This window comes from Macaca fascicularis, chromosome 15 (genome assembly GCF_037993035.2).
Source record: "Macaca fascicularis isolate 582-1 chromosome 15, T2T-MFA8v1.1".
Classification (NCBI taxonomy): domain Eukaryota; kingdom Metazoa; phylum Chordata; class Mammalia; order Primates; family Cercopithecidae; genus Macaca; species Macaca fascicularis.
Window position 1 is genome coordinate 105,837,061 of NC_088389.1, and position 27,919 is coordinate 105,864,979.

A 27,919-nucleotide genomic window follows, 5' to 3' on the forward strand; every position below is an offset into this window, starting at 1 on the left:
GGGGTGAATATTGAAGGCCTACCACATGGTGAGCACCAAAAAATGGTAGCCACTAATAGACTAACATGGGAGTGTGCATATTCAGACAGTTCTCCCAAGAGTTTGTCCACGAAATGTTTCTGGAACAAGAAAGGTGGGGTTTTTATTCTTCTGACCAAGAGATTCCACTGACAACTCTCCTGTGTTGGTGAGGGATTGGGAGTGGGTAGTGTTAGTTTACTGAGCCTGCCATAACAAAGTTCTACAGACTGGGTGGCTTAACCAAAAGAAATTTATTTTCTCACAATTCCGGGAGCTAGAAGACAGAGATCAAAGTGTCTGCAGGGTTGGTTTCTTCTGAGGCCTTGCTCTTTGGTTTCTAGATGTCGTACTTCTCTCCACATCTTCTCATGGTCTTTCCCCGTATGTCTGTGTTTTCATCTCCTCTTCTTATAAAGATGTGAGTCATTGAATTAGGGCTCACCCTAAAGACCTCATTTTAACTTAATTAACTCTTTAAAGTCCTTATTTCCAAATACACTCATATTTGGAAGTACGGATGCTCTTCAACTTATGATGAACCCAATAAACTCATTGTAAGGCAAAAAAATCCGTAAGTCAAAGATGCATTTAATACCCCGATAAGCCCATCGTAAAGTTGACAAATTGTTAAGTTGGATCATCATATGTCAGGGGCATCTGTACTGGGGGTTTGGACTCTAACGTAAGAATTTGAGGTAGGGAGAGGGCACAGAGAGCCCATAACAGGGAAGTGTGAGGCCCAGGACTGTTGTCTTTAAGCCCTGCTCACAGGGAGCGCTGTCATTTTATGCCTCGGCTTGTCCTTATCAGTTGTGTCCTGGTTGGTTGCATGACCCTAAGAGGGATAAGAGTGAGAGAGATTAAGGGTGGTCAGGTGCCAGCCTGGGCCACTCAATGAATAGACCATTCTCTGCTGCCTCTGTGAATCTAGAATAGGACCTGCATTTACTTTGTTTTGAGGCTTGAGGTGACTCCTGACTCTGTCTCCTCTCTTAGTATGCTTCGTTGTCCCCGCCTTTGTCCTTTCTCACCAACCTCCTCCTTCCCCTTTGCTTCCTCATGACCTGGTTATGCCTTTCCTCACTTCCCACCTACAGACTTAACTCCTCCATTCCATCTGTGTAGTCTGAGCTAGATTGGCATTCCTCAAAGGTGGCTTTGCTTCCACCTCCTGCTTCAATCTTTTATTTGACTAAAGGTGTCGTCCTCTATAGTCCAGCCCCTATTCCAGCCCCGCTGTGCTCTGCTCCTTCCTGTTCTTGAACTATCCCATCTGGAGGTGACTCACGGTAGAACCTATCTCTCAGCCCTTTCTAGACCCATGGCCCTGTCCCTTCCAAGCTCACATTACATACTTCCTCTTCTGTAAAGACTTTTCTGACCACCCCAGCTGGAGGTGGACTGCCTCTCCCGCCTCTGAACTTCCACACTTGGTATTGCAGTCCTGCTCACAGGCACGGCATCTGAAGAAGCAGGGTAGCACCAGGTTCAGAGCCTACACTAGGGTTCAGGACTGGCTCCACTTCTTGAGCAGCTGTGTGACCTTGAGGAAATTACCGAACCTCTCTGTCACAGTGTTCTCATCTGTAAGGTGAGGATAATAATAGTCCCACTGGGTTTTAATGAGAATTAAATGAGATTAATTGCATAAAGCTGCTATTGCTACTATTAAGGAGTACTTGTTACTATTGACGGAATAGTGGTTGCTGTATTAGTAGACATTTAACAGATATTTTTGATGGGTTGTGTATTGATTTATTTACTTCCAGTTCTACTCCAAAATGGAGTTTCTCCACTGCTTTTAAAAAGATCTTAGTTATGATTGAATATACAGGAGAATATACATTTAATTCATTAGGCTTTAAAAAATATTCAATATTTAAAATGTTGTATTTTTAATATTTTTAGTCCCAAGGATTGTAGGCCGCAGTCAGTAATGACCACCTCAAGCCCTGTTGCCGCCATATTTCTCCCCTGTTCAGCTCCCTTCAATCCCGGTATGAAGTGGGTAGCATCTAGCACAGCAGGCAGCCTCTAGCTCCCACAGGCCTTCCTGACTGGTAAAGTGCCATGCCATACCCGTTGTTAAATTTTGAATATCATTCCAGAACTAGATTTGTCTTACCTTCTTTTTCTGAATGAGAATTTCTGTTGGAAGCTGTTTGGTCTTTCTCCCCTCTGACCAGCAGCCATCTCCTCTGGAGGGATAGATACACCACAGCATATCCCAAGCTGACCTGGCCTCCTCGAAGCCACTGGGACCAGGCAATATTGAAAGGCTGAGGTGGGCTCTGAGGGACATTGCTGGCATGTGCAGCCCCCCAGGCAGGCCTGGGTCCAGTGTTAAGCTCCTGTTCCCCCTCAGGAGATGGGGACAGCAATGCCCAACCCCAGTCTTGGGGATCCATTGAACCGGAAGAACGCTGGGTAGCTCCTGGTTCTTCTTGCCAACCCATTTCCCATCTGTCTTGCTTAAAGGCAAGGGTGTCTTGGCACCACCCAGCCCCATTTGGTTCTTTTTTCTCACCCAGCTCCTTTCAATAAAGTGTCAACCACAGACCTGGCTGGACTGGATTGACGAGTGTCAAGACAGACTAATGAGGAGAGAACAGAATTTCCTGTGTGGCTGAGGTGCATTGATTTCCAAAGGGAAACCAGCAGGACCCTGCTCTGTCATGTAAAAGCTGCTGGGCTGCACTAGGTTAACAGAGCCACGTGTAGAGGAAGGAGACTGGGAATCTAAGAGCTGAGGTAGGAGCCCAGCCCTGCCACTCACGCTGATTTTCAGAGATTCTTTAACTTCTCTAAGCCTGGTTGTGAAATAGAGATTGTATCCATGACCCAGCCAAGCCTAGTGAGTTGTGAGGACTAAATGAGGTCAAGTATACTTTGCAAGTAAAATATGCTGCCATTGGTTTTGTTGTACTGCACTATAGGGGTGGGGGAGTTGGGAGTGGATAGAGACAGGTATTTTCCAAGGTGGCCAGCTTTTAATCTGGTCTTGACACCATGATGGCCAATAATGGCTGTGTGTGATGCCTTTTGTATGAGAGAAAGCATAGGTGGTGGGTAAGAGCAGGGACTCCGCAATCTGACTTAGAGTTCAAGTGCAGGTTCTACCATGTACCTGCTCTATCGCCTTGGACAGGTTTCTCATCTATAACATGATGATAAGAATAGCACCCACTTCATGTAGTGTTGTTGGTGAGGAGCAAATTAGTTAATATTTCTGAATGCCCAGACCAGTATGTAGCACATAATAGAGACAATAAAGTGTTAAATAAAAACATCTGTGGAGAATTTGTTTTCTCTTTTTATGAAGTTTGAGGGCTTCAGACTAACAAATCTGAAAAATTTCAAAAGTATATCAGTTTTTCTAAACTTTTCATAAAGTATATTTGCATAAACCAACAAAATTAATGCCTTGGGAATTATATGTTACCAAGAATATATGGAATGGGAATGGGAATATATGTTACTAAGTGTGTACTCTTTGCTGTAACATTCCAGTGGACAATAGCTTTCTTATTCTGATACCTTGTTGTTCTTCAAGGAGAGAGGAAAGGAGGAATGTGGTTAAAAAACAAAGAACAAGCTGGAAATGGGGAAGTGCATACTTCATTATGTTACTGTTTTCCCATTTCTGTTCCCTGACTATGATGCTGGGAATTTAAAAGTAGATGCTCGTTGAACAATTTACATCAGGTATCCTGCTAGTGGTTTCTTAATGGAAAATGTGAATATTGCAGGTGAAATCTGTTCTTAAAACCATGAAATTACCGTGTTGTATGTACTGCCACCAACACTGCGAAGAATTTAGTAGACTACCTACTTAGCTAGATTAGGAAAACGTGTCCCTGGTTTCTTTGGAAGAAGATATTTTACGAGCAGTAGCCTTCTGTGTCTGGGAGCTATGGATTAAAAGAGAATAAACTGTCGACTGTAATTTCTCGGGATGAAAAAATGAGGTCACTTTTTGCCTGACTGAAATGGACTGCCTGTTCTCGTTGCCTCCGTTGAAAAACAAGTCTGACCTAATGGGCGGCTTGTGGCAGACACCACTATTGAACGGCAGCCATTAATTCAAAAACCGAAATAGCACTGAGAGGTATCGAAGCGACTGGCGCTCAGTGGTCTTTCTCAAATGATGCACTTTCCCAAACCACAGAGGACAAGAATTACTTGAAAGACATTAAGAGTTTTAACTATTTTGGGCCTTAATACTTTTTTAAAAAAATTGAGGTAAAATTCACATAAAATTAACCATTTTTAAAATTTTTAATTTCTATGAGTACATAGTAGGAGTATATATTTATGAGGCATATGAGATGATTGGATACAGGCGTGCAATGTGGAATCATCACATCATGGGATATTAAGTATCCATCCCCTCAAGTGTTTGTCCTTTGTGTTACAGACAATCCAATTATACTCTTTCAGTTATTTTAAAATGTACGATTATTATTGACTATAGTTATCCCATTGTACTATCAAATAATAGGTCTTATTATTTCTTCTTAAATTTTTTTTGTACCCATTAACCATCCCAATCTCCCCCCAGGTTTTCCCATTACCCTTCCCAGCCTCGGGTAGCCATATGTCTACTCTCTATGTCCATGAGTTCAATTGTTCTGATTTTCAGATCTCACAAGTAAGTGAGAACATGCGATGTTTGTCTTTCTGTGCCTGGCTTATTTCCAAATTAACCATTTTAAAGTGAATCATTCAGTGGTGTTTAGTACATTTACAATTCATTACCTCTGTGTAGTTCTAAAACATTTTCATCATCCTACAGATTAAGCCTGTACCCATTAAACAGTTACTCCCTATTCCCCCTGATTTATTGCTTGTTTTTATAAGAAAGAGTCATTACCATGATTGTGTGTGTGTGTGTGTGTGTGTGCTTTGTTTTTAAAAGCTATTTGTTTGGTACTTTTTCATAATGTATTTTGTTTGTTTAAAGGGTGAGTGGTTTTATTAAATGGAAATTTAGGGAGACGTGACTTTTGTGATTTTTAGAAGGAGGGTAAAACTGTAGGGAAAGATGACTTCTTAACTTCTTGACAGTACTGTTTGAGGAGGATTTATTGTAAGACATAACTGAGTGAGATTAACTTTGGGAGACGTGCTCAGTAAGAATAGCCCGGGACGGCTCAAAGATGGGACAGACCTCTTCATGGCATTGAACTCTTTCAAGTTCCAGGAAATGAAAAGTTGCTCCAGGAAAATGTTGCTGTCCACATGTCCTATTTTCCTTATACTCTTCTTCCTCCATTTTCCCCTCCCAGGCCTTAGCACCATCTAAAGGAGAGTCAGATGGGGTTAAAATTGTCAACAAAGGCCAACCTTAATGTTGTGGGGGTGAGTGGTGGTAGTTGCTGAGTCCAGCTGGGATGCTGTGGTGGGGAGAGAGCCATCTTTCTGGCCTCTCTGGGAGTAATCCGGTTTGCATCAAAATAAATACTAAAGGAAATAGTTTCTTTACCTAATCACTTTCTATATGTATCACATATTGGTAGTAATAGTGATCATTGATCATCAGAACATTGTAGAGACAGGTTTGAGAGAATATTAGTGGTTATTAATTTCTTTTTTCCCAAATTCAAGCAACAAAAATAAAAAGTAAAAACTTGTTTCAAATAATATCAAAATGTATGTCACAAGGTCTAGTACATATAACCAGTTTTCCATAGTTTGTGCTATGTGTCAGACTAGTCTGTGCAAATCAAAGTATAAAAGCAATATATGTTTCAGAAAGTTACCTTTTAAAGGACTTTAGCCATTTGGGGGCATCAATAATAATCGTTTGCTAATTTTTATATTTGAATGCTTAATGCATCTAAATATTTTCCTGTATTATGGTTGCTTAAAGCATGTTATGGCTGATAATAGCCTTAATTTACATTCATGAAGAAATAGTTATAGTAAGAATGTAGATCAGCCTTAAAACTAAATAAATTACTAGTGCAGAATCATATTTGCTGCCCTAGTCTGCTACTGAGAGGAGGTAAACAAATGGAAAAATGAATGGATGAAATATTAAAAAAAATTTTTGAGACAGAGTCTCGCTCTGTCGCTCAGGCCGGAGTGCAGTGGTGTAATCTTAGCTCACTGCAACCTCTCCCTCCCAGGTTCAAGTGATTCTCATGTCTCAGCCTCCTGAGTAGCTGGGATTATAAGTGTGCACCACCACACCTGGCACATTTTTTGTGTGTGTTTTTAGTAGACACGGGGTTTCACCATGTTGCCCAGGCTGGTCTCGAACGCCTGTCCTCAAGTGATCTGCCCACCTCAGCCTCCCAATGTGCAGGAATTGTGCAGGCGTGAGCTACCACACCTGGCTGGGTGAAGTAATTTTCACTAGCATAAATTTGATTTATATGGAATAGTAATTATAATCACAAACATCAGAGCCTTTCTTTTAATAGTATTTTTCCCACCTAAACTATGAAAGCAACACATGCTCATGACAGAATTTGGAAATTTTTCTGTGTCTATTTAATGCATAGTTGTGTTCTTATCACATGTGAAATTTGTGTCCTACATTTTTCATCCACCATGATGATGTAAATATTTCCTAATATCTGAAATTTGCTCTCAGTAGGCATCACCCTACTTACTTATAAAGTCACGGCAAGTGTTATCTACTAATGGGGAAAAGATGTTTAAAATGTGTATCTTTATTCAGAGAGGTTTTTTTTTTTTTTTTTTTTTGAGACGGAGTCTCGCTCTGTCACCCAGGCTGGAGTGCTGTGGCGTAATCTCGGCTCACCACAACCTCTGCCTCCTGGGTTCAAGCAATTCTCTGCCTCAGCCTCCCGAGTAGCTGGGATTACAGGCATCCACCACCACACCCAGCTAATTTTTGTATTTTTAGTAGAGACGGATTTTCACCATCTTGGCCAGGCTGGTCTTGAACTCCTGACCTCATGAACCACCTGCCTCGGCCTCCCAAAGTGCTGGGATTACAGACATGAGCCACCACACCTGGCCTCAGAAAGTTTTTAGAACATTTGGTTGGTACAGGCCAGAGCACATATGGTTGGTGTAATTAGCCAACTCCTTAGAGCTGCTTGGGGTTTCTGGACTGCCTGAGTTACTGCTTCATATCTTTTAGCTCTTTAGCCTTATTCATGGTTGAATTACATATTAACTTTTCTCATACAGAAAATGTTCATTCTCCCTGAACATGAAGAGTTAGGACAATGATTTTCTCGTAATAAGCAGATAGCAGATGTTGGTCTTAAAGTGTTCCAGGATTGAGGCCTTGTTTAAGAGAAAGCCAAGCTTCTGGCTGTTTTTCATGATTCTAATTCTAGACATTTATCTTTTTATGAAAAAAAAATACCACCTTTTAGAATTTCTACAAGGAAGAAGTTTTATTAATATTCTATTTTGATATACAAATGTTTTGCTTTGGTTGTAGAAGAATACAAGATGTGTTGGAGAATCTTTATATATGTAATTCTTTGAAGTTCATCATGGGAAAAAATCTATTCATGTATTAATTTTTCAGTAGTGTTTTATTATATGGCTTATGTGCTGATTTAAGTGTATAAAACCACATTATTTATTAGAATATGATAGAATTTTGAATCTATATAATGATTATATTCTAATTCATGAAAAATCACATGGAGTCAAACTTTTTTTTTCTTCTAGCCAGATGAATTATACTTTGAGGAAGGTGATATTATCTACATTACTGACATGGTAAGTCCAGATAATATCTTGTAATACCACATATAAAGACTGTTTTATGTAGCTATAACATTGTAAGTTATTTAAATGTATATGTACACAGAAATACATATGTACAAGTCTGTTCATTTTAGCACAATTGATAGTAGCATAAGATTGAAAGTAGCCCTTATCTCCATCAATAGGAAAAGAGTTGAATAAGCTTTGGTCTGTTGACAAACAGAATATTATGCAGCTATAGAAAGAAATGGGGAATATCTCTATATGCTATTATGAAGTGATTTAAGTGAAAAAAAAGCAAAGTGAGAAAATATAGATAGTATATCCTCACTTTTTAGGAAAGGGTGAGAGTGTATGTATACACACACACACGCAGACCCTTGTTTTTCTCAATTTCGAATAAAAAATTGAAAGATGAGTTGCGAAGTAAAATTTAGTTTTATTCTGTGAAGAGTAAATATCCTTTCTCTAGGTGGAGGGAGGGAAATAGGGTATAATGGACATAGATGGAAGATAGACTTTTTGGGAAATTATACCTTGTTTTGTGGATTTGACTTTGAACTGATGTAAACCTTGACATAGTTAAAAATTGGAGTAAAAAGCAATCCCTAAAAATTAAAAGCAGAATGAATCACATGACCTTAATTGTACTCTGGTAATTGACATAACCACACAGAGAGGAAATATTCCAAGTTTAAAACTCAGCAATTTGACTGAACATCCATAGTAGAATATGGATATATATATATATATATGAGGAATATATATATGAAGAACATATATACGAAGAATATATATATGAAGAACATATATATATATGAAGAATATATATATGAAGAACATATATATACATATGAAGAATATATATATGAAGGACAAAAAGAACTGGCCAAAAAAGGGTAAATTGATTTAAATCATGCCCTTGTTAGGGAAATGTTGGTATTGCTAAGTCTGAGATTGTTGCATGTGTATTGTGGTTTAGAGCAAATGAGTCATTAGGTCGGTGATGTTGCTAACGGATTTTCAGCATGGCAAAAAGGATACAAGATTAATGACAGATATAAGATTAATGACAGTTTAAGAAAAGCTCTGTATTCCTTCATCTGAATTGGAAGGATCACATTGTATTTTATCTAAAATAAAACGAAAATATTCCCTGCTGTGTTCTTTGAAAGGGCCTAGGAAAAATGACCAACCCAATAATAATATGTTATTTTCCATTGAAACGAACAGGCTTCTTTGAGAAATGGTTAGTACCAACTCAGGGGCAGCAGAGGTACAAGATAAACACAGAACATCCTCTTATTAGAAACCATGGAAGCTCCCAAAGACAGTAGGGTCATAATGAAAGGACTTGGGAACTAACTTGAAGAGAATCCCACTGGCCAAAGAGAGGACAATTTGAGCATCGATTAGGGCAACAACTTTCAAGAATTGAAACATATTCAATACATTTAAATTTATGAGTTCCTAATGTTACTTCTGAACAAATCTCATTGGTCAGCATGAGAGAATGCTAGGAAACCAGGTTTTTATTCTGACAACCGTTAAGGGGAAGAATCCCCATTTATTCTGTGTTTTCTTTATGAATTTCTTATCTGGGCAACCTGAGAGTTGATGAGGAAGTTTTTGTTTGAAGAGGTATTCAGGTTATTTCAATGAAGAAGGAATGATAGAATTAGCATGTCACCATCTTGCAGCCCCCAGGAAATAGTGGATCTAGACAATGATCATCAAAGGCTACCAACATTATGAAAAGAAGCCGACTAGATAGTACGCGTTTCCCAATGGAAGAAATCAGTACTGCCTAGGTAATAGCTTTGCCAAAAAACATTGAAGCTGAATCTAATTAAACCTCTAGAACGAATGACCAATTTATAGGCAATACAGGGAACAGAGGAACATGTTTAATGATAACACAGGGATACAACAGGCAAAATCCATAGAGGTTGAAACTACAGGACAAACCAACTGGATTCTTCAACAAATATATTTCTAAGAGATAAAAAAGAATGGAGAGACAACCTTTAGATTAAAAGATACTTAAAAGACAAATCAATCATATTGTATAGCCCTTATTTGAATCCCAAATTATGGGGCAGTTGGGAAATTTGAGTATTGACCTTGAGTATTGTTGGAAAAAACTTTTAAGCTGTGATAATGGCATTATAATTGTCTTTCAAAAAGTATGTATCCTTCCGAGATACATACTGAAATATTTACAAATGAAATAATATGATGTCTAGAATTTATTTTAAAATAATCCAGGAGGGGAGTGAGGTCGTGGGGGCATATATGAAACAATATTGATCATTAAGAAATAATTTGTGCAGTTGGGAAATGGGTATATATAAGGTCGTTACATTGTTCTCTTTTTTTATAAGTTTAAATTTTTCTATAGTAAAAAGTTACCCCCAAAATGAAGATAATATAAAGAGATCTTTAGAACTTCCTCCCCCATAAAAAATATTATCTCGGAGCTAAGAGAAATGAAACTGTGGACACAAAATCATATAGCTAGTCTAAACTAGCGTAATTTGTTTTCTTCTGTTTCGTATCATCTCTGATTTGTTTGTTTGTTGGGACTCTGTCATGAAACGTATTCCATTTGTTGCAGGCAGATGCACATTTATTTGTGACTTAGTGGTAAGGGAGACGGACACCCACAGCTAGGCTGTGAGGAAACTTGACAGTGTGGGTAGGGTTGACGGACATTTTGTAGAACAGGTACTCCCTAGGAGCCAAATAATTTGAAAAGTGAATGAATGCAGTCTGGATTTCACACCGCTTAATTTAACTCTTCTTTTACCAGAGTGACACCAACTGGTGGAAAGGCACCTCCAAAGGCAGGACTGGACTAATTCCAAGCAACTATGGTAAGTGTTGCTGAGTGGTTTTATTCAGCTATTCTTCGTTCACTTGGAATTTTTTTGGTTCTTGAGGCTTTTCTGCTTGCTGCTGTGGCTGAGAAGGCAATGGAGTCACTGTCAGTCTCGGACATTTTCCATTCCATGAGCCTCCTGTTAATAAACTGGTCATGACCACCAGATGTGCTTGAGCCTGACTGTGTGGCCTAAGAGAAAGCATTATAGCATTCTTAACCCAAGGTTTCCGAGAACGCTTATGGTTTTACTTTCTTCAGCTCCTAAAACAATTGTTTTTAATGCTGATAAACTCAATCTTGCAGATCGTTTCTTAGACTAGCCCTTTCTTTTGTGATGGAGTAACACGACCTTGTTAATTCATGTTCGGGGCAGTGACGTTCATTAAATGCTTATCGTGGCAGTTTGGGGACCTTGAGAGAGGAGAGACACGGCTCCCGCCATGAAGCTGCTTCTAGCTGCAAGTGGGACAAATGGACAAAACACTTATTTAGTTGTCAGCAGAATAAAGTCAAAAGAGCACAGAATTGATAAACAAGGCTCCTGAGTTTTAATCCTTTTTCTTCCATTTCCTAATAACACTCCCTACTGATTCTAGGACAGCAGTAAACACACCTTCTTTTAGAGGCAGGTAGCTATGCTGATTGTTCTTTCTGAATACAGGAAGCAAAATAATCCCCCCGCCACCCACTCCTACATAAATACACACAAGAGACTCAAAATTACTTTTAGGCATCTTTAAAGCAGAGTGATCTACAAAATGTAAAAATGAACATCAAATGCTTTCTTTTGCATTTTTGTGCTTTGTTTATTGAATACTTGAGTAATATCAAGTATGCATTCAACTCAGGTATGCAGGTTTGTTTGTTTTTGTTTATACTTCCAGTTAATTACTAGGTTATTGCGTTATTGCCTGGCTTCCTTTCCCTTAACACCTAATTCAGCTTCATTTAATGCAAGAACTATCCATTTGATTTTCTGTTACTTTTTATCCACATTAAGTAAAGGAAACTGTGTTGAAGGCCCTGGTACTCCTGAAGCTGGGGGACTGTGGTGAATGAGTGGCTTCAGTAAATCATTTGTGTGGTAATTCAACATTGGGCTAACACTTTTTATTTTCAATCTAGTGGCTGAGCAGGCAGAATCTATTGACAATCCATTGCATGAAGCAGCAAAAAGAGGTAGGTGTGATTCTTTTTGACTGAGGTATACAGTACAGTAAAATGCACGGATTTCAATTAGTTTTGACAAGTGCATACACCCATGTAACCAACACTCAGATCAAGATCTGGAACATTTCTACCATCCTATAAAGTTCCCTTTGTACCTTCTCAGTTAAATCCCTGCCTTCCCCAGAGACAGTCTGTCCCAACATCTATTACCCTAGAGCAGTGTGATTTTAATTTTAAAATGTCAATCAAGAAACACTGTTGTGGGGAGACGCAAGTCGAAAGACATGGTCTGTGACTTCCAAAGCTCAACATCTGGCAGGGGAGAGAGAGATGTAACAGATCATTAAAATATGGTATGATAAGTACAGTAATTGAAATGTGTTTAACAGGCTGTAGAGGCCAGGGTGGGTAACTGGAGGGCAGAAGAATGGAAGGGTCTGGTGGGTACAGCATTTAGGAGAGCATTGGTGTGGTGAGCACTTGGCCAGGGAGGGCATAACAACAGGGATGAACCTGGGGAGGATCCTTGACCAAACAACTGTCAATCTTGTCTTGGGCTTTATTCTGTAGATCAGTAGTCCTCAGCTAGGGGTGATTCCTCTTTCACAAACCCTGAGGATATTTGGCAATATCTGGAGACGTGTTGACTGTCATGACTGGAGGGATGTTACTGGCATCTTTTGGGGAGAGGCAGGGGTTATTGCCACACATCCTACAGCACACAGGAGCACCCCCACAATAAATCCAACCCCAAATGCCAATGGGGTTGCTGCCAAGAAACCCTGCTATAGATAATGGGGAGTTTTTGTAAAGCCTCAGTGAGCTCCATTTCATTCAATTTTTAGATTTTTTTGGAAATCTGAATGTACACAAGGAAATTATTGGTTAGGATTGTGAAAAAGTAAAAGGAGTAAACTGACATTTTAAAAATTCTTTGTAAATTAGATACTTGGGACATTAGCCTGAGGATTTTAAATTAATAGTTATAGTTTAGTATATAAGAGCAGCAGCTTTGAGTAGGTTATTTAGCCTTTCTTATAGGAACTGAAGATGCATTGTAAATATGAATATGAATAGTATCTGCTTGTTCTTAGGTTTGATTGTTTTTTCCTCAATTTCCAGAATTTCACAAAGAAAAAATAATATATGTATATACACATACAAACACACACACACACATATATATTTTTTAACAGAATAGAAATACCTTAAGTATACCCATTTAGGCAACTCTTCCCATTAACCTATCATTAGAAACATTGATGTTAATACTTTACATTAATAACCTGGAAGTCAAAATGTACCATAATAAATGCATTAATGGGCAGGTCTTAATTTACTACTTACTGATTAATCCATTGCAAATGGAAATTTGTGCAGAATGAAACAGTGAAATTTATTTAAAAGCAAAATAAAAAGTGAAAGCTTTTTTTCTTGTGTTTTTGTAAATGTAAAATTCTTTCAGGCAACTTGAGCTGGTTGAGAGAGTGTTTGGACAACAGAGTGGGTGTTAATGGCTTAGACAAAGCTGGAAGCACTGCCTTGTACTGGGCTTGCCACGGGGGTCACAAAGGTATTCCATTTTGTTTGTTATATGTTTCTATGCTGCTGAAAATATGTTTCACCTACGGGAGCCAGATTTACAAAAAATGAGAAAGAAAAAGCATTGGCTATTGTTTTTGAATCCTTTAGAACAGCGGCCAAAAGCCTTGTTCCTGGAAGCTCTGTAGAACAGTGGGTAGAGTGTGGTCAGCCAGTCTCTCCGCATGGGCCCCTCTCGCTTGAAAGACTGGACACTTCCTTTCCTCTCTCAGGCTTAGAAAGGTTACTGGAAAACAGCAGTAATATCAAAACAAAACCGCTGTCTAATCTTACAGAAGAAAAGATCAGAATTGACTCCCTAGCTTAGCTTTTCACAAGGTCTGCTTTTATGATTTGCATTTTAAGTTTCATGCAAACTATTAGATTCAAGAGAAAGCCAACATTTGCCTAAGTTAGCGATTCCATTGATACTTTTTCTGTTATAATCAATAATAATGACAAAGTGAATTTTTAGATGTATTTTTTCCTGGCCAAAAATGTATTACCCACTGCTTTTCTACGTCTCTCTATAACAAAGGAAATAAACTCAACAACAAGAAGAAATGAAGATCTCAACAAATTAAATAGCAGTGCCAAAGGAAAATTTGTAACTGTCTCCTAAAAAGAAGCTTATCTTATTTCAGCTAATAAACATGTTAGTTATATGAATGAAAAGTATTATAATGAATGTAAAAATATTCCTGTGTCATATGAAAATGCAAAAGCCAAAACTATTAGAAAAAGTGTATTTTCCTAAATAATTCCACTTTTTAGATTCTTAAGTTTTTCTATTTTATAAATTTTAGAAAATGTGTTAACATTTTCTTGAAGGTTCTTCTAAAGAATCTCGCTTTTATAAAATTATTGTACCTAGATTTGTCAGGCTTCTAATTTTAATTCTTAAAAAAGTATCTTTTCTCTTTGAATTTCAGATATAGTAGAAATGCTATTTACTCAACCAAATATTGAACTGAACCAGCAGGTAAGACTGCTTATCTGAAAATTATTTAACACATACCTGCTTGTTCTCTTTAGTACAGAGCAACTTATGGGCATGTGAAGTATTGTCAAAATACTACAAGCACATAATTTAAAAATTATAATTGCACTAAAATTCAAATTGTCCACAGCCCCAAGTGCCAAACCCACTCCTCCTCAGATGTCACTTTCAGCTTTTAGCTCTTTCTTTGTGTACTTACCTTTGTCTTACCAAGGAATAGGCTGACGGAGCTATCTCTCTGTGCGTTATCTTCATGTGTACTTTGGCCTCCTGTTGGGTATGTGAAGGGTTAAGCTTGTCACTGCCCCAGCTCTCATCTTTCAGCACCCCAGCACCCAGCCTGTCCTCTGCTCCTCAATGCACTTCATCACAGTTTTTGGTTATATTACTATATGACGTTTACTTTATTATGGGTGTCTAAATAGTGTTCACTGCTTATATAACCTTTTTTTTTGTTTCTGTACTTATCGACTTTTTAAAACTCATTTTTTGTTATCTCACTGTGACTTCTCTACTGTTTTATACAGTCTTGACATATAATACTTTTCCAAAATGTGTAAGATCATCAACAGCTTTCTTTTTTCTCCCTGGACTCATACTTCCTGAAGTTCTCCATCATTCTCCAGGCTGAGCAACTTGGTCCCTGTGGCCCTTTGCTGACCTCCAGGGAACCCCTTCCATTCTCTGCCATGTTGCATCTTCATTTTTCTGGATCCCTTGTGTTTCTTTTGTCAGAGAACATCTTCAAGTAGATTCCTGAGAAAGAGAAGCTTGGGATTGATTATTTGACTGATCAGAAGTCTAGGTCAAAAACAGTTTCCCTCAGAATTTTGAAGGCATGGCCCTGTGGCATTCTTGTTTCCAGGGCTGCTGTTGAGAGGTTTGGTGCCATTTTGATTCCCCTTCTTTTATGTGTGATCTGCTTTTTCTCTTGCTAACAGTATTTACTTTTTTGTTGGTGTTTTAACATTTTATGATGATGTGCCTTAGCGTTCATCTCTTCCCAATGATTATGATGAGTTCTTTCGGCCTGGAAAATTATCTTGTATTATTTCTTTTAGGGTTTTTATCTGACCCTTCTTTGTTCTTTTTGTTCTGGAATGCCTGATTAGTAGGATGTTGGACTTCTTGGATTGAACCTTCAGTTTTCTTAATTTTTCCCAGAGATATTCTCACCTTTGTTTTATTTTGGTTATCTTTTTCATTCCGCAGAGTTCTGTATTAGTTTTCTATTGCTGCCTAGCAAACAACCACAGGCTTAGCAGCTTCTACTTTCTGTACGTCAGAATTCTGGGCATGGCATAGCTGCGTTCTCTGCTCAGGGTCTCCCAGGTGGAAATCAAGGTATTGGCTGGAGCTGGATTCTCATCTGGAGCTTGGGGTCTGCTTCCAAGTATATTTAGGTTGCTGGAAGAATTGATTTTCTTGTGTCTGTAGTGCTACTGAGGCCCTCAGCTTTTAGAGGCCGCCCCTCTCTGTAGACAGCTCACAGTATGGCTGTTTGCTTTCTTCCTCAAGGCCAGAAGGAGATTGTCTGTCTGCTGCTTCATCGGTTTTAGTTTTTAAGGGCCCACCTGGTTAGGTCAGGCCCACCTGGGATAATGTCCCTTTTGATGAACTCAACATCCGCTGACTAGAAACCTAATTACAGGAGTGATAGCCTATTACATTCACTGCTTTCACTCGCAGTCAAGAGGAGGGGGCCTATACCGGGGGCCAGGAACCTTGGGGGCCGTTCTTAGAATTCTGTCTGTTATAAGCTCTTATTTTACTCTGATTGTTACTTTTATGTAGTATCTTTCTTTTTCTTGTTTCATGATACAATATGATCTTGTATCTTGCTGATATAATATGTATAACTTTTCAAACTGTATTTTTTGGCTATTCACTGTACTGTGTTTTTTCCCTTTGAGATCCATTTATTTTGTTTGTTTTGGTCTTTCCTAAAATATTGTAGGCTTTCCATGAACACTTGATGTCATTATCTATCCATTCATTATTATTTTTTAAATTTGAGATCGTGTCTCGCTCTGTCATCCAGGCTGGAGTATAGTGGCGCAATCTCAGCTCACTGCAACCTCTGCCTCCCGGGTTCAAGCTATTCTCCTGCCCCAGTCTCCCAAGTACCTGAGACTACAGGCCTTTGCCACCGGGCCTGGCTAATTTTTGTGTTTTTAGTGGAGACGGGCTTTCACCATGTTGGCCAGGCTGGTCTCGAATTCCTGACTTCAGGTCATCCGCCCTCCTTGGTCTCCCAAAGTGCTGGGATTGCAGGCATGAGCCACCATACCTGGCCCTTATCCATTCATTTTTAAGTGTGATTGGAAGCTGTGTGTGCTTGGTGAGGTCTGCTGGCTGGTGGGCTCCTCCACAGGGCGATCTGGTGAGGTCCTCGCTATTTCGCTAGGTGACACCCAAATGCTAATGAAAGTACACTCCTTCTCTCCCCTGCACATGGGACTGCACTGCTTCACCAGAGGAACCCTCCAGTCTCCTGCCTGGGGTGTGTGCACACTGGGCAGTGGGGTATGTGAAGGTACCTGAGAGAGGGGTCTTACTGTTCAGTCTGTAGGTTTTTTACCTAACCCTCAGCTTTTAGTGTTTGGCCTTTTGCTACCTTCTCTTGTACCTAGTGTTCATGAACTTGGAAACTATCAGGTTACTTTATTAACAGGTAAATCTGTCATCATTATTGGGTCATCTGGCAGCAAGAGAAGGGGAAGAGGTTCTGAGATTCTACTTTTCATAAGTACTTTTAACCAGTATCTCTGTTTTCCCACCAATGCCTCATATCTGCCCTAACACCTCCAGGAATCTCCAGTTCCTCATTTTTGCCAGGTTTCTGCATGTTCAAATCTGCTTGCTTCCTCCTGGGTCTCCCTCTGCAGGCATCTGCTTTTCAGCTCGTGCTCCACCAAGTGAGCTTGTACTCCTCCGTCCAATTCCATCTCCCAAAAATGACTCCTCTCCCATCTCTTGAGTCTCCTTTCCTTTTCTCTTTGGAATTCTATAACTTCATTCCCATTTTAGGTTTAATTGGGTTAAATTAAACCTAAATAATAATTTAAGATTCCCTCTATCTTAAAAATGGTACTTTCTCTTTTTATCACTACAGAACAAGTTGGGAGACACAGCTTTGCATGCTGCTGCCTGGAAGGGTTATGCAGATATTGTCCAGTTGCTTCTGGCAAAAGGTAAAGTTTGTGCTGAGTTTATCTGGTCTTTGCTTGCCCTGAAAAATAGTCTATATCAAATTATGCCATTTGAAATGGTAGGAAGAATAATAGTCTTATTTCAGAATAGGGTTTAACCTTTGCTCTGCCTGTATATCGTGGAGTAGTTATGATAAAATGAAATTATTGGGTGTTGGTTTGTGTTAGTTTTTAATATAAACTAAAACCATGGCAAGCTTTAACATTACATATATTACTTTTAGTAAGAACTGTATTGTACGTTTCTGCAGGATTATAGAGCCTTAGAAACAAAGAATGTGTGTGTACACATGTGTTGGGGAGATCCTGTCTGAGAAAGCTGTATAAGTAAAGTTGCTGAGGCCCCTGTTCTCACAGGGAAGTCTTGATGGATAAGCAAGAATGATGTGGCTGCAATGTCCTGCTTTGAGGTGAGCAGGTGCTAGATGTAAAGTGAACGAGAGAGGATATCTTGATCCCCTGTTTTTATAAGTCAGGGGAAACAGTGAAGTTATAAACAGACTATCCCTTTATCCATTTGTCCTGTAAATATTAGTTTACTCTTAGAGAAGGCCAGGCAGACCACCCATACCGTACCCTAGTCCAGAAGCCTATCATGTAGGATGCTTGAGTCCCCAAGACACTTGTCATGGAATTACCCTTATTAGGGATCCTCAGAGCAATATTGTGGGATATATGATAGGAATGGTTTAGATTTTAAGTATGCTGGTGAGGTAAGCTCCAGGTCTAAAAGGCCAGACACTATGAGAATCACTCTAGGGCCCTGTAAAGGGTTTGCTGAGGACTTTGATGTCTAATATGGCAGCCACTAGCCACGTGCACAACTGAGCCCTTTAAATGAGGCTATCTGAATTGAGATGTGCTGTAAGTGTAAAATGCATACCAGATTTCAAAGACTTAGTGAAACAAAAAGTAAAACATCACAGTAATTTTCGTGTTGGTTATGTGTTGAAATGATAACATTTCGGACATGCTGGGTTAAATAAAATATATAATTAAAATTAATTTCACATTTTGCAAATGTGGCTATTAGAAAATTAAAAATTATATATGTGGATCACATTATATTCCTATTAGTGCTCATCTAAAGGGACCCAGGAAATGGTTGTGTTTCTTCTCTATCATCACTCTCTGAATATTTCCTGTTCTGATAGAAATCATGTCTATGAGCTCTAAAGTGTAACATAATATATGATTAGTCACAGAACTGTTAACCCTCGGGAGTTTTTGACCTGTAGCACACTGAGAGAATGAGATTTCTTATATAACCCTACTGTGAATAGAACGATCTGCTTAGGAGAAAGATTTTGACACAAGATCATTATATTACTAATTAAACATACTTTTTTTTTTTTCTTGATGCAATATTTCTGTGCCTTTAAATTTGGGGACACTTCTTTCTTTCTTTTTTTTTTTTGAAACTTGGTCTCACTCTATGGCCCAGACTGGAATGCAGTGGCATGATCTCGGCTCACTGCAACCTCTGCCTCCTGGGGTTCGAGTGATTCTCCCACCTCAGCCTCCCGAGTAGCTGAAATTACAAATGTGCACCACCACACATGGCTAATTTTTGTAGAGGCAGTTTTGCCATGTTACCCAGTGTGGTCTTAAACTCCTGAACACAAGCGATCTGCTTGCCTCAGCCTCCCAAAGTGCTGGGATTACAGGCGTGATGAGCTACTCTGTCGGCCTATTTTTGTTTATTGAAGGGGAAGTGGTTGCAAAGAAAATGACACTTTCCTACACTGTGGCAGAAAGTATGAACTGATAACGCCTTCTGTTTTTGGTTTTTGGTTTTTTTGAGACTGAGTCTAGCTCTATTGCCCAGGTTGGAGTGCAGTGGTGCAATCTTGGCTCATTGCAGTCTCCGCCTCCCGGGTTCAAGTGATTCTCATGCCTCAGTCTCCCAAGTAGCTGGGATTACAGGCATGCGCCACCATGCTTGGCTAATTTTTGTATCTTTAGTAGAGATGGGCCATATTGGCCAGGCTGGTCTTGAACTCCTGACCTCAAATGATCCACCCACTTTGGCCTCCCAAATTGCTGAGATTATAGGCGTGAGCCACCATGCTTGGCCTAAAGCCTTCTTGGAAAGCAATCTTAAAATCAGAGATGAAAAAGGAGATATTACAACTGATACCACATAAATTCAGAGGATCATTAGAGACTAGTATGAAAAGCAATCTGGCAGTAGCTGGCAGAATTTAAAATGGACTTAGCCTTACTTTCCAATACCACTTTTAGTAAATCATTCTTCAGAAATACACGTGAACAAAGATGTTGTTCAAGGATGTTCACTGGAGTGTTTGAGATAATGAAAATTAGGAGTAGCCTAAGTACCCATCAGTACAGGAGTAATTAAATTTTGGAGCATCCACAAAATGGAATACTTAAATGGTTGAGTTACAAATATATGTATTGCTAAGAAAACAGTACCATTAGACATTAAGTTTTAAAAACATGAAATTACAGACCAATACGTGTAGTATGATTTTGTGTCTATATCGATATGTGTATGAATGCATTGATGCAAATAAGGGAGATAAGAACTCACGCCCACTTGTTAAGAATAGTTACCTTAGGAGTAGGTAGAAGATGAAGGGATGAAATGGGACTTGTGCTTTTGTTCAGCATACATTTGTATTTTTGAATCCTTAACAATGCAAATGTATTTATGAATTCTGATGTAATTTTGAACACAATAAAGGCAAAGGAAAAGCGGGTAGAAGATGGCTTATGGGAATAATGAATTGCCTCTTGGTTTTATGTGTTCCTATTCTGCTAATTTGCATGAGAACCTGCTTACAGATATAAAATATTAATCCCCTCAAGCACTACCCACTTGGTCTTTTCTAAAGACCCTCTTGAGCAAAAGAGGAAGCAAAGGGCTCATTGAAGTTAAGCTCCACAGGGACCATAAACTCCTCACTGCAAAGTTCACATGCAATTCTAAAGGGACTCGAAGGGAAAGGCTCGGAATTAATTGTTATCACAGGTGCAGCAACAAGCTTCCTGATTAAAGATGCCAAATATACTGCATGAGAAAGTTTGTTGTTTTGAGAACGTTTACTTCTGGGCCAGAGTTGTTCACTAGTTTGTTTTGCCAAAAGTGGTTAGCTATGGGGAGAGAGGATTGGCTACTACTGTATAGTCTTCAAAGACACCTAATTGATTTTTCTTGTGTTGGGAAGGTGCTAGAACAGACTTAAGAAACAATGAGAAGAAGCTGGCCTTCGACATGGCTACCAATGCTGCCTGTGCATCTCTCCTGAAAAAGAAACAGGGAACAGGTATTTGTTTTAAACCCTTCTTTCTTCTCTGGTGCCCCATAACTAAGATTTATTAACTTAGAATTGCGCAAAAGAAATAAACTCTGCCGAATGCAGTGGCTTATGCCTGTAATCCCAGCACTTTGGGAGGCCAAGGCGGGAGGTTCCCTTGAGCCCAGGAGTTGGAGACCAGCCTGAGCGACAAAGTGAGACCCCATCTCAACAAAAAGTATAAAAAATTAGCCAGACATCGTGGTGTGGGTCTGTAGTCCCAGCTACTCAGGAGGCTGAGCTGGGGGATCACTTGAGCCCTGGGAGGTTGAGGTTGCAGTGAGCTGTGATCATACCACTGCATTCCAGCCTGGGTGAGCGCGAGACCATATCTTAAAAACAAAACAAAACAAAACAAACATAAACTCTTCAGATGATTCTAAAGTTTGTTTCTATATCCTTGATCTTAATCAGAACCCCCAAAATAGGATACCCTCAGTTAAACAGAAATTAGACGAGAAACATAATCTTTTACCTTTATTTTGTGTTTCTTTTATTCCTTGCAATCAAGTTCTAATCACCTTGCTTTCCATTACAGTCCTTTTCAGAGAACGATTGTCTTCATTCCCTCATTTCAATATGTATTTATGAGTGATTATCACTAAATATTTTTAAAAATCATATTTGATAGCTCCATGATTATATTTTGTTTCTATTTTAAATGAGGATATCAATAAAATGTAATCAAAATTATTCTAGACTTTGCTAAATAGTTTGGACTTTATTCATAGTACTATGGGTGGTTTTTTAAAATAGAGTTTAGGTGTACATTATTATTATTTTTTTAGATGGAGTCTTGCTCTGTTGCCCAGCCTGGAGTGCAGGGGTGCAGTCGTAGCTCACTGCAGCCTCAAACTCCTGGGATCAAGTGATCCTCCCATCTCAGGTTCCTGAGAAGATGGGACTACAGGCATGTGTCATCATGCCCAGCTTTTTTTTTTTTAACGTAAAGATAGGGGTCTTGCCATGTTGTCCAGGTTGGTCTCAAACTCGTGGACTCAAGCCATCCTCCCGCCTCAGCCTCCCAAAGCACTGGGATTACAGGCGAGAGCCACCAAAAGGTGCCCGGCCTCCTTTTGTTCTTTATTCTAGATATGTCTTTGTTCCAGATTTCTTTTCTTTTTTTTAACTTCAGTTTGAATGTAGTGTAAACTGTTAATCAGTTGGTATTCCTTAATTAAGCCATGAGAGCTCACTGGCAGTGCAAGCCTTTCTTTAAAGTAATTCCTCGTGGATAGATGGAGATGGGTTCTACTAAGGGAATGAGAAAGTATCAGCTGAGCTGGTGCCCCCCAGCTACATTATGATTGAGAAGCCATATTTGCAGCTGTGTGAGAGACATACTTCTGCTTGAGGTCAACCTCTTACTCCTTGCTGCCTTGATTGGGTCAGGAAGTAGGACTCTGGCCTAACTTCCTTTCTCTGCCACTGACTTCCTGTTGTGTGGCTACCCTTAGCCTGTCCTGACCAAAGAGTGAGGCTTCTTATGACCTGAAGGTACCAGAGTCTCATGCATGCTATGAGCTCCATTTTGATAGACAAGGCATATACCAAACTTTCTTAGATCCCAGAGAGCTTACCCAGAAGCCTTACTCAGGAGTGGTTTGAGTTGAGGGAAGCAGGTGATGGGCCTTTCTGCAGCCTTTGTAGAACAGGGCTGGGAGGCAGGTCCTCTTTTCTCTGTGTACCCCAAGTGTGTTTAGTCTGCCTTCCTAAATTTGAACTGATTAGGTAATGGGTTCATTAATGACGTAACCTTAGGGCCTGGCAGACAGAGCCAAGAAATGAATTTTGATATTTCAATTTTCATGTTACTTTTAAAATGTTTTTTCTTGCTTCATTTCCCCAGTTATACAGTTAAAAAAAAAAAAAAAAAAAAAGCTTTAATTTGTATATTGATCCTCATTGGAATAGGTTTGGACTATTTGGCCATAGAGTTAATTGTCAGCATGAGCTCTTAAGTTGGAAGAGGTATATTCTGATATTGTTGTCCTTTTTTTTTTTTTTTTTTTTTTGAGACAGTCTCACTCTGTCACCCATGCTGGAGTGAAGTGACCGATCTCAGTTCACTGCAACCTCCGCCTCCCGGGCTCAAGTGATTCTCCTGCCTCAGCCTCCTGAGTAGCTGGGATTACAGGCATGCGCCACCACGCCCGGCTAATTTTTGTATTTTTAGTAGAGATGGGGTTTCACCTTTTTATCCAGGTTGGTCTCGATCTCCTGACCTCAAGCAATCTGCCTGCTTTGGCCTCCCAAAGTGCTGGGATTACAGGTGTGAGTTGCTGTCTACTTTTAGAAGCACAGTGTGGATTTTTTAATAGGTACAAAAATTCACATGTTGTAGTTACTATGGAAGATAACTAGGATATAGGGCTGGGGGTTATACTCAAGAGTTGAGCCCTTTAAAATTTTTTCCAACTTTTAAAATTCTGAGTATAATTTACATTAAGTAAGTATATAAATCTTTTTTTTTTTTTTTTGAGACGGAGTCTCACTGTGTCGCCCAGGCTGGAGTGCAGTGGCCGGATCTCAGCTCACTGCAAGCTCTGCCTCCCGGGTTTTTACGCCATTCTCCTGCCTCAGCCTCCCGAGTAGCCGGGACTACAGGCGCCCGCCACCTCGCCAGGCTAGTTTTTTGTATTTTTTAGTAGAGACGGGGTTTCACCGTGTTAGCCAGGATGGTCTCGAACTCCTGACCTCGTGATCCGCCCGTCTCGGCCTCCCAAAGTGCTGGGATTACAGGCTTGAGCCACCGCGCCCGGCCTAAGTATATAAATCTTAAGCATACAGCTTGATGAATTTTACACCTGTTTCCACAACCCAGATGAAGCTAGAGAACAGTTCCCACATGCCACCCTCATGCCTCCCACACTCCTTCCTCAGTGTCTTCTGCTTCTCTCACCATAGATTAGTTCTGCCCGTTTGTGAATTTTATGTAAATGGAATCAGACGGTATGTACTTTTTGTGACTGACCTCTTTTCATTTACATTATGTCTGTGAGATTCATCTGTGTGCCTGTGTTTGTTTCTCCATCATTTATTTATTGTCTGTATGTTTGTTGGTTGGTCTTAAGTGCTGGTTCTTGATTTGAGATGTGTAAACCCAAGGTGATAGGATTGAGTTAAAATGAACATGAGCTAGGGAAGGATGGCAGTGCTGCAGGAAGATGCATTCCCATGCATGCTACGCCGAGGTGGGCTATGAAGAGATACAGCTTATTAAACAACACCTGACCATGTGAGAGGTTTCCTGAGAAAACTGCCTCAGAACAGTTCATGAAAGGAAAGAAGGAGAAATAATTTATTTGCCTGACTTGTTCCTGTCTTTTGATGACCACTCAGTCAGAGTCTGCACCGTGGCAAATCATCCTCCCTTTTTAATAGGAGAAGTGAGAATAAAATAAAGAACAGAAGTAACCATCTGAGGACACAGAATATGGGCAGACCTTAGGATAGCAGAGTAGAAGGGGAAAGAGTTTTCCTATTTGTCTCTCAGGCTTTAGCTTAGAAAGCTACGTTTTACCAAGTTGACATGAAGTCCTGAAGTTCCTGGGTGTGTTTTGGGGGAGAACAAAATATATTCCTCCCAGTTCTTGTGAACTCCTCTTGAGGAGAGTGGAGAAAAATAGAATCAACCTGGAGACTTCCAGTAGCTTGGAAGCTGGTGTGAAGTCACTGAAACATGGCCAGGCGCGGTTTCTCACACCTGTAATCCCAGCACTTTGGGAGGCAGGGAGGGTTGCTTGCATCCAGGAGTTCAAGACTAGCCTGGACAACATAGTGAGATGACATCTCTACAAAAAAAAATTAAAAATTAGCTGAGTGTGGTGGTGCACGCCTGTAGCCTCAGCTACTTGGGAGGCTGAGGTGGGAGGATTGCTTGAGTCCAGGAAGTTGAGGCTGCAGTGAGCCGTGATTGCACCACTGCACTGCAGCCTGGGTGACAGAATGAGATCCAGAAAAGAGACCTCTGTTCTTTCCTTCTCTCTCTTGCAAGATAAATCAGCTCCCACCTCCCTTGTACTGATCATCCCTTCTCCTTTTTCTTTTTCTTAACAATCATTTTCCAAAACCTGTAAACGTGAAGACTTTTTTTTTTAAAAGAGAGCATTAGCATACCTAAAAAAATAATTCCTTAATATCATCAAATATCTTGTCCTTGTCCAAACTTCCATTTTCTCGTACATCTTTGTTTGTTTTTACTTATTTATTTACTTACGGTTTATTTACGTCAGGATTCACATAAGGTCAGTTTGTGGTTGGTAGATATATCTCTTTATTTTTTAAGCGACAGTTCCTTTCCCTCCCCTCTTCCCCCTTTTTAACCTTACCATTTATTTATTAAAGAAACTGGGTCAACTCACTTGAATTTCCCATTCTGGACATTGCTGACTGCATTCCCATGGTGTCATTTGCCATGTTCCTCTGTCCTTTAAGTTTTTGTCAATTGGTGTTAGATTTAGAGGTTTGATCCAGTTTAGATTCATTCTTTCATCTATCTATCTATCTATCTATCTGTCTGTCTGTCTGTCTGTCTGTCTAGAGGTTTGAAGCAATTTAGGTTCTATCCATCTGCTTACCTACCTACCTAGCTATGTATCTAATCTATCTATGTAGCTAAAGGTTTGATCCAATTTAGGTTCAGTCAGTCAATCTATCTATCCATCTGTGTATCTACCTGCCTACCTACCTAATCGTGTTTCTTTCTTGGGAATAGAAGGAATAATAGGTCATACAGAATATTGTGTTTTTTTTTTTATCAGGGGCACATGATACCTGGTTGTCACTTTTCCTGTGATGTGACATCCATTGATGATCATTGCCTAGATCTGTTACTAAACAGCACAAAATGATAATATTCTAATTAAATCACTTCTTTCTGAGTTATTAGCTGGAACATAAAGAAAAGTTTTCCCTCATCAGTTGTTTTGTTACACAGTGGAATAGTTAATGTAGCAAGGGTGGGATAAATGCTGGATTTTTGCCCTTTATTTAAGAGTTTTTAAAAAACAAGCTGGTCTCTGTCATCCTCCAAAGGGTGAAAAATGAGTTCTTTTTGGGGTGCATTTATGTGCTTTAATCCATTCCAATTAGTAGCTTTATCCATAGCCCATCTTTGGCTAGTGGAGGCCTCTTTAAGTTGAATCTCAGACCCTTTCACATGATGCTGTCTTTTATAGGATCCTTACTTTATGGCACGACTAGGGTTCTAGGTCCATCTCTTACACTTCCTGCCCCATACTCGGAACTGGTCAAATGTATGATGAGCTTCAGAGATGTGATACTTACAGACCATGATGATCTGGGTGCTGAGACATGTATTTATTGAACTTCAACAGTGTGCCTGTGTTTGCATTCTGTTTTTCCCACTAAAATTATACTTGGGGTAATCTGTTGCTATAGGAATTTGACTAGACAGTTGAAGAGGTGACAGTGAAAGATCAGATGTCTTCCTTTCAAGTCCTGTTCAAGGTTGCTTGAACATTTGATGGGGTCCAGCTCTTTCTATTTTAAAACTTTTCCCCCCTATTTCAGCCTTTTGCTTTATTGTCGGTGTTGTCTACATTGAAATTGAAGCTTCGTTGTTTTCATTCTTTCTTTTCCTTTTTTCCCTTCAGTAGTTAACTTCCTAACCCGTGACCCTGCCTTTAGGAAAGACCTCAGGCTGTCACTGGGAGAGGAGGTTGGAAGCGCAGTTGTCAGACTGGAGTGCTGCTGGTGGTGTGTCCTGTTGGTCATGGTGCCTGTGGCTGGGCCTTTCTGTTGGAAATGGATGCATGGCACCTAGGGCCAAAACTCTTCTGCATGACTATGGAACCAGCACATCGTCAGCCTCTGTGGCAACAGAAACTTAATGGTCAGGCTGAAAATCTAAAGCAGAGAAAGATCCTCAGGGAAAGTACAATCCATGGGTCAGATGGAAGATTCTATTCTATTTAAGAGCTTTGAAAATGAAAAAATAAAATCTGAGCAGTTTATAATTTCCCTATTTTGCTTTTTCCCCTCCTCTTTCTCTTAGATGCAGTTCGAACATTAAGCAATGCCGAGGACTATCTCGATGATGAAGACTCAGATTAATTCCTTTCTGGAGCTTTGAGATCTAAAACTTCTGTTGCTTTTGCCATTCCAAAACTTGGTCTTTGCCAGAAAAGTGTTGGTAACTATAAAGCAAAGTATATATGAACACGGCAGTGTTGCACTGTGTTTGAGTAGCAAGTGTAAATGACTTGTTCCCACCTTTGGCTTGCCAATAAGTGACTGGATTCTTGGCTGTATAAAATACATTTGTGTTCACCAGAGTAGAACAAAAAGAGATTATTTCTATTTATCAAGCTAAAGGAATTTTAAGATTTTTTTTTTCTTTAAAACAAATCAGGATTTTTTTTTTCTTTTTTTTTTAGTTAAAGTGCTTTACCTCAATGGTTGAAATATTTTGAATGGATTTTTTAAGGGGGAAAAATGCTTATTATAATAATAAACCAAAATACTTAACAGAAAATCGTCAGCTATTCTGACAAAAATAAACATTTTGAGAAACTTTATTCCTTTTGTCTGTTTCTGTGGTATCACTCGTTGTCACTAAGTAAAGCTTTTTATATTTAGGTAAGAACTGATTTTATTTTTTCAATTATATTTAATATTTTTTAGCACAGAAGAATAATGAGAGCCACATGTTAGTTCAATTTCTTGTGTCAGCTTTGATCAAAGTCAAGACAATAATCATTGAGAAGGTGCATGTCTAATAAAATAGGTAAATTTAATAATTATGAGACTTCCAGTTTTTATCTCCAAGGTTGTATTTAGAGTGGAGAAACTCAACAACTCATTAGAGTTTCTGTAAGATTTGAAAGGTTAAAAAAATTTATTTCCTTATGTTAGATGCCATACTTTTCCATATAGAGTAGTCAGGAACCATGAAATTTTTTGCGTTCAGTTTTTTTAATAACATTTGTTTTCTCACAGTATGGATCTAGTTCATAATGATTCAGATTCTTTTGCTGAAACACAATTAACATTGCAGGGAGCCTTC

The 27,919-nt window shown here is 39.4% G+C and overlaps 1 protein-coding gene across 3 annotated transcripts in view; it reads left to right on the forward strand.

Moving 5' to 3' along the window:
* The window catches only part of OSTF1 (osteoclast stimulating factor 1), a 58,499-nt gene extending 31,068 nt beyond the window's left edge, over positions 1-27,431 (forward strand). For all 3 annotated transcript variants that reach the window (XM_065530715.1, XM_005581949.3, XM_074017678.1), the window contains 8 exons: positions 7,684-7,734; positions 10,535-10,598; positions 11,732-11,785; positions 13,242-13,349; positions 14,290-14,339; positions 17,473-17,551; positions 20,761-20,859; positions 26,909-27,431. In XM_065530715.1, the coding sequence (XP_065386787.1) occupies positions 7,732-7,734; positions 10,535-10,598; positions 11,732-11,785; positions 13,242-13,349; positions 14,290-14,339; positions 17,473-17,551; positions 20,761-20,859; positions 26,909-26,967 (516 nt within the window). In that variant the 5' untranslated portion in view covers positions 7,684-7,731 and the 3' untranslated portion in view covers positions 26,968-27,431. The remainder of the gene's footprint in view (positions 1-7,683; positions 7,735-10,534; positions 10,599-11,731; positions 11,786-13,241; positions 13,350-14,289; positions 14,340-17,472; positions 17,552-20,760; positions 20,860-26,908) is intronic.
* Positions 27,432-27,919: the final 488 nt, after the last annotated feature.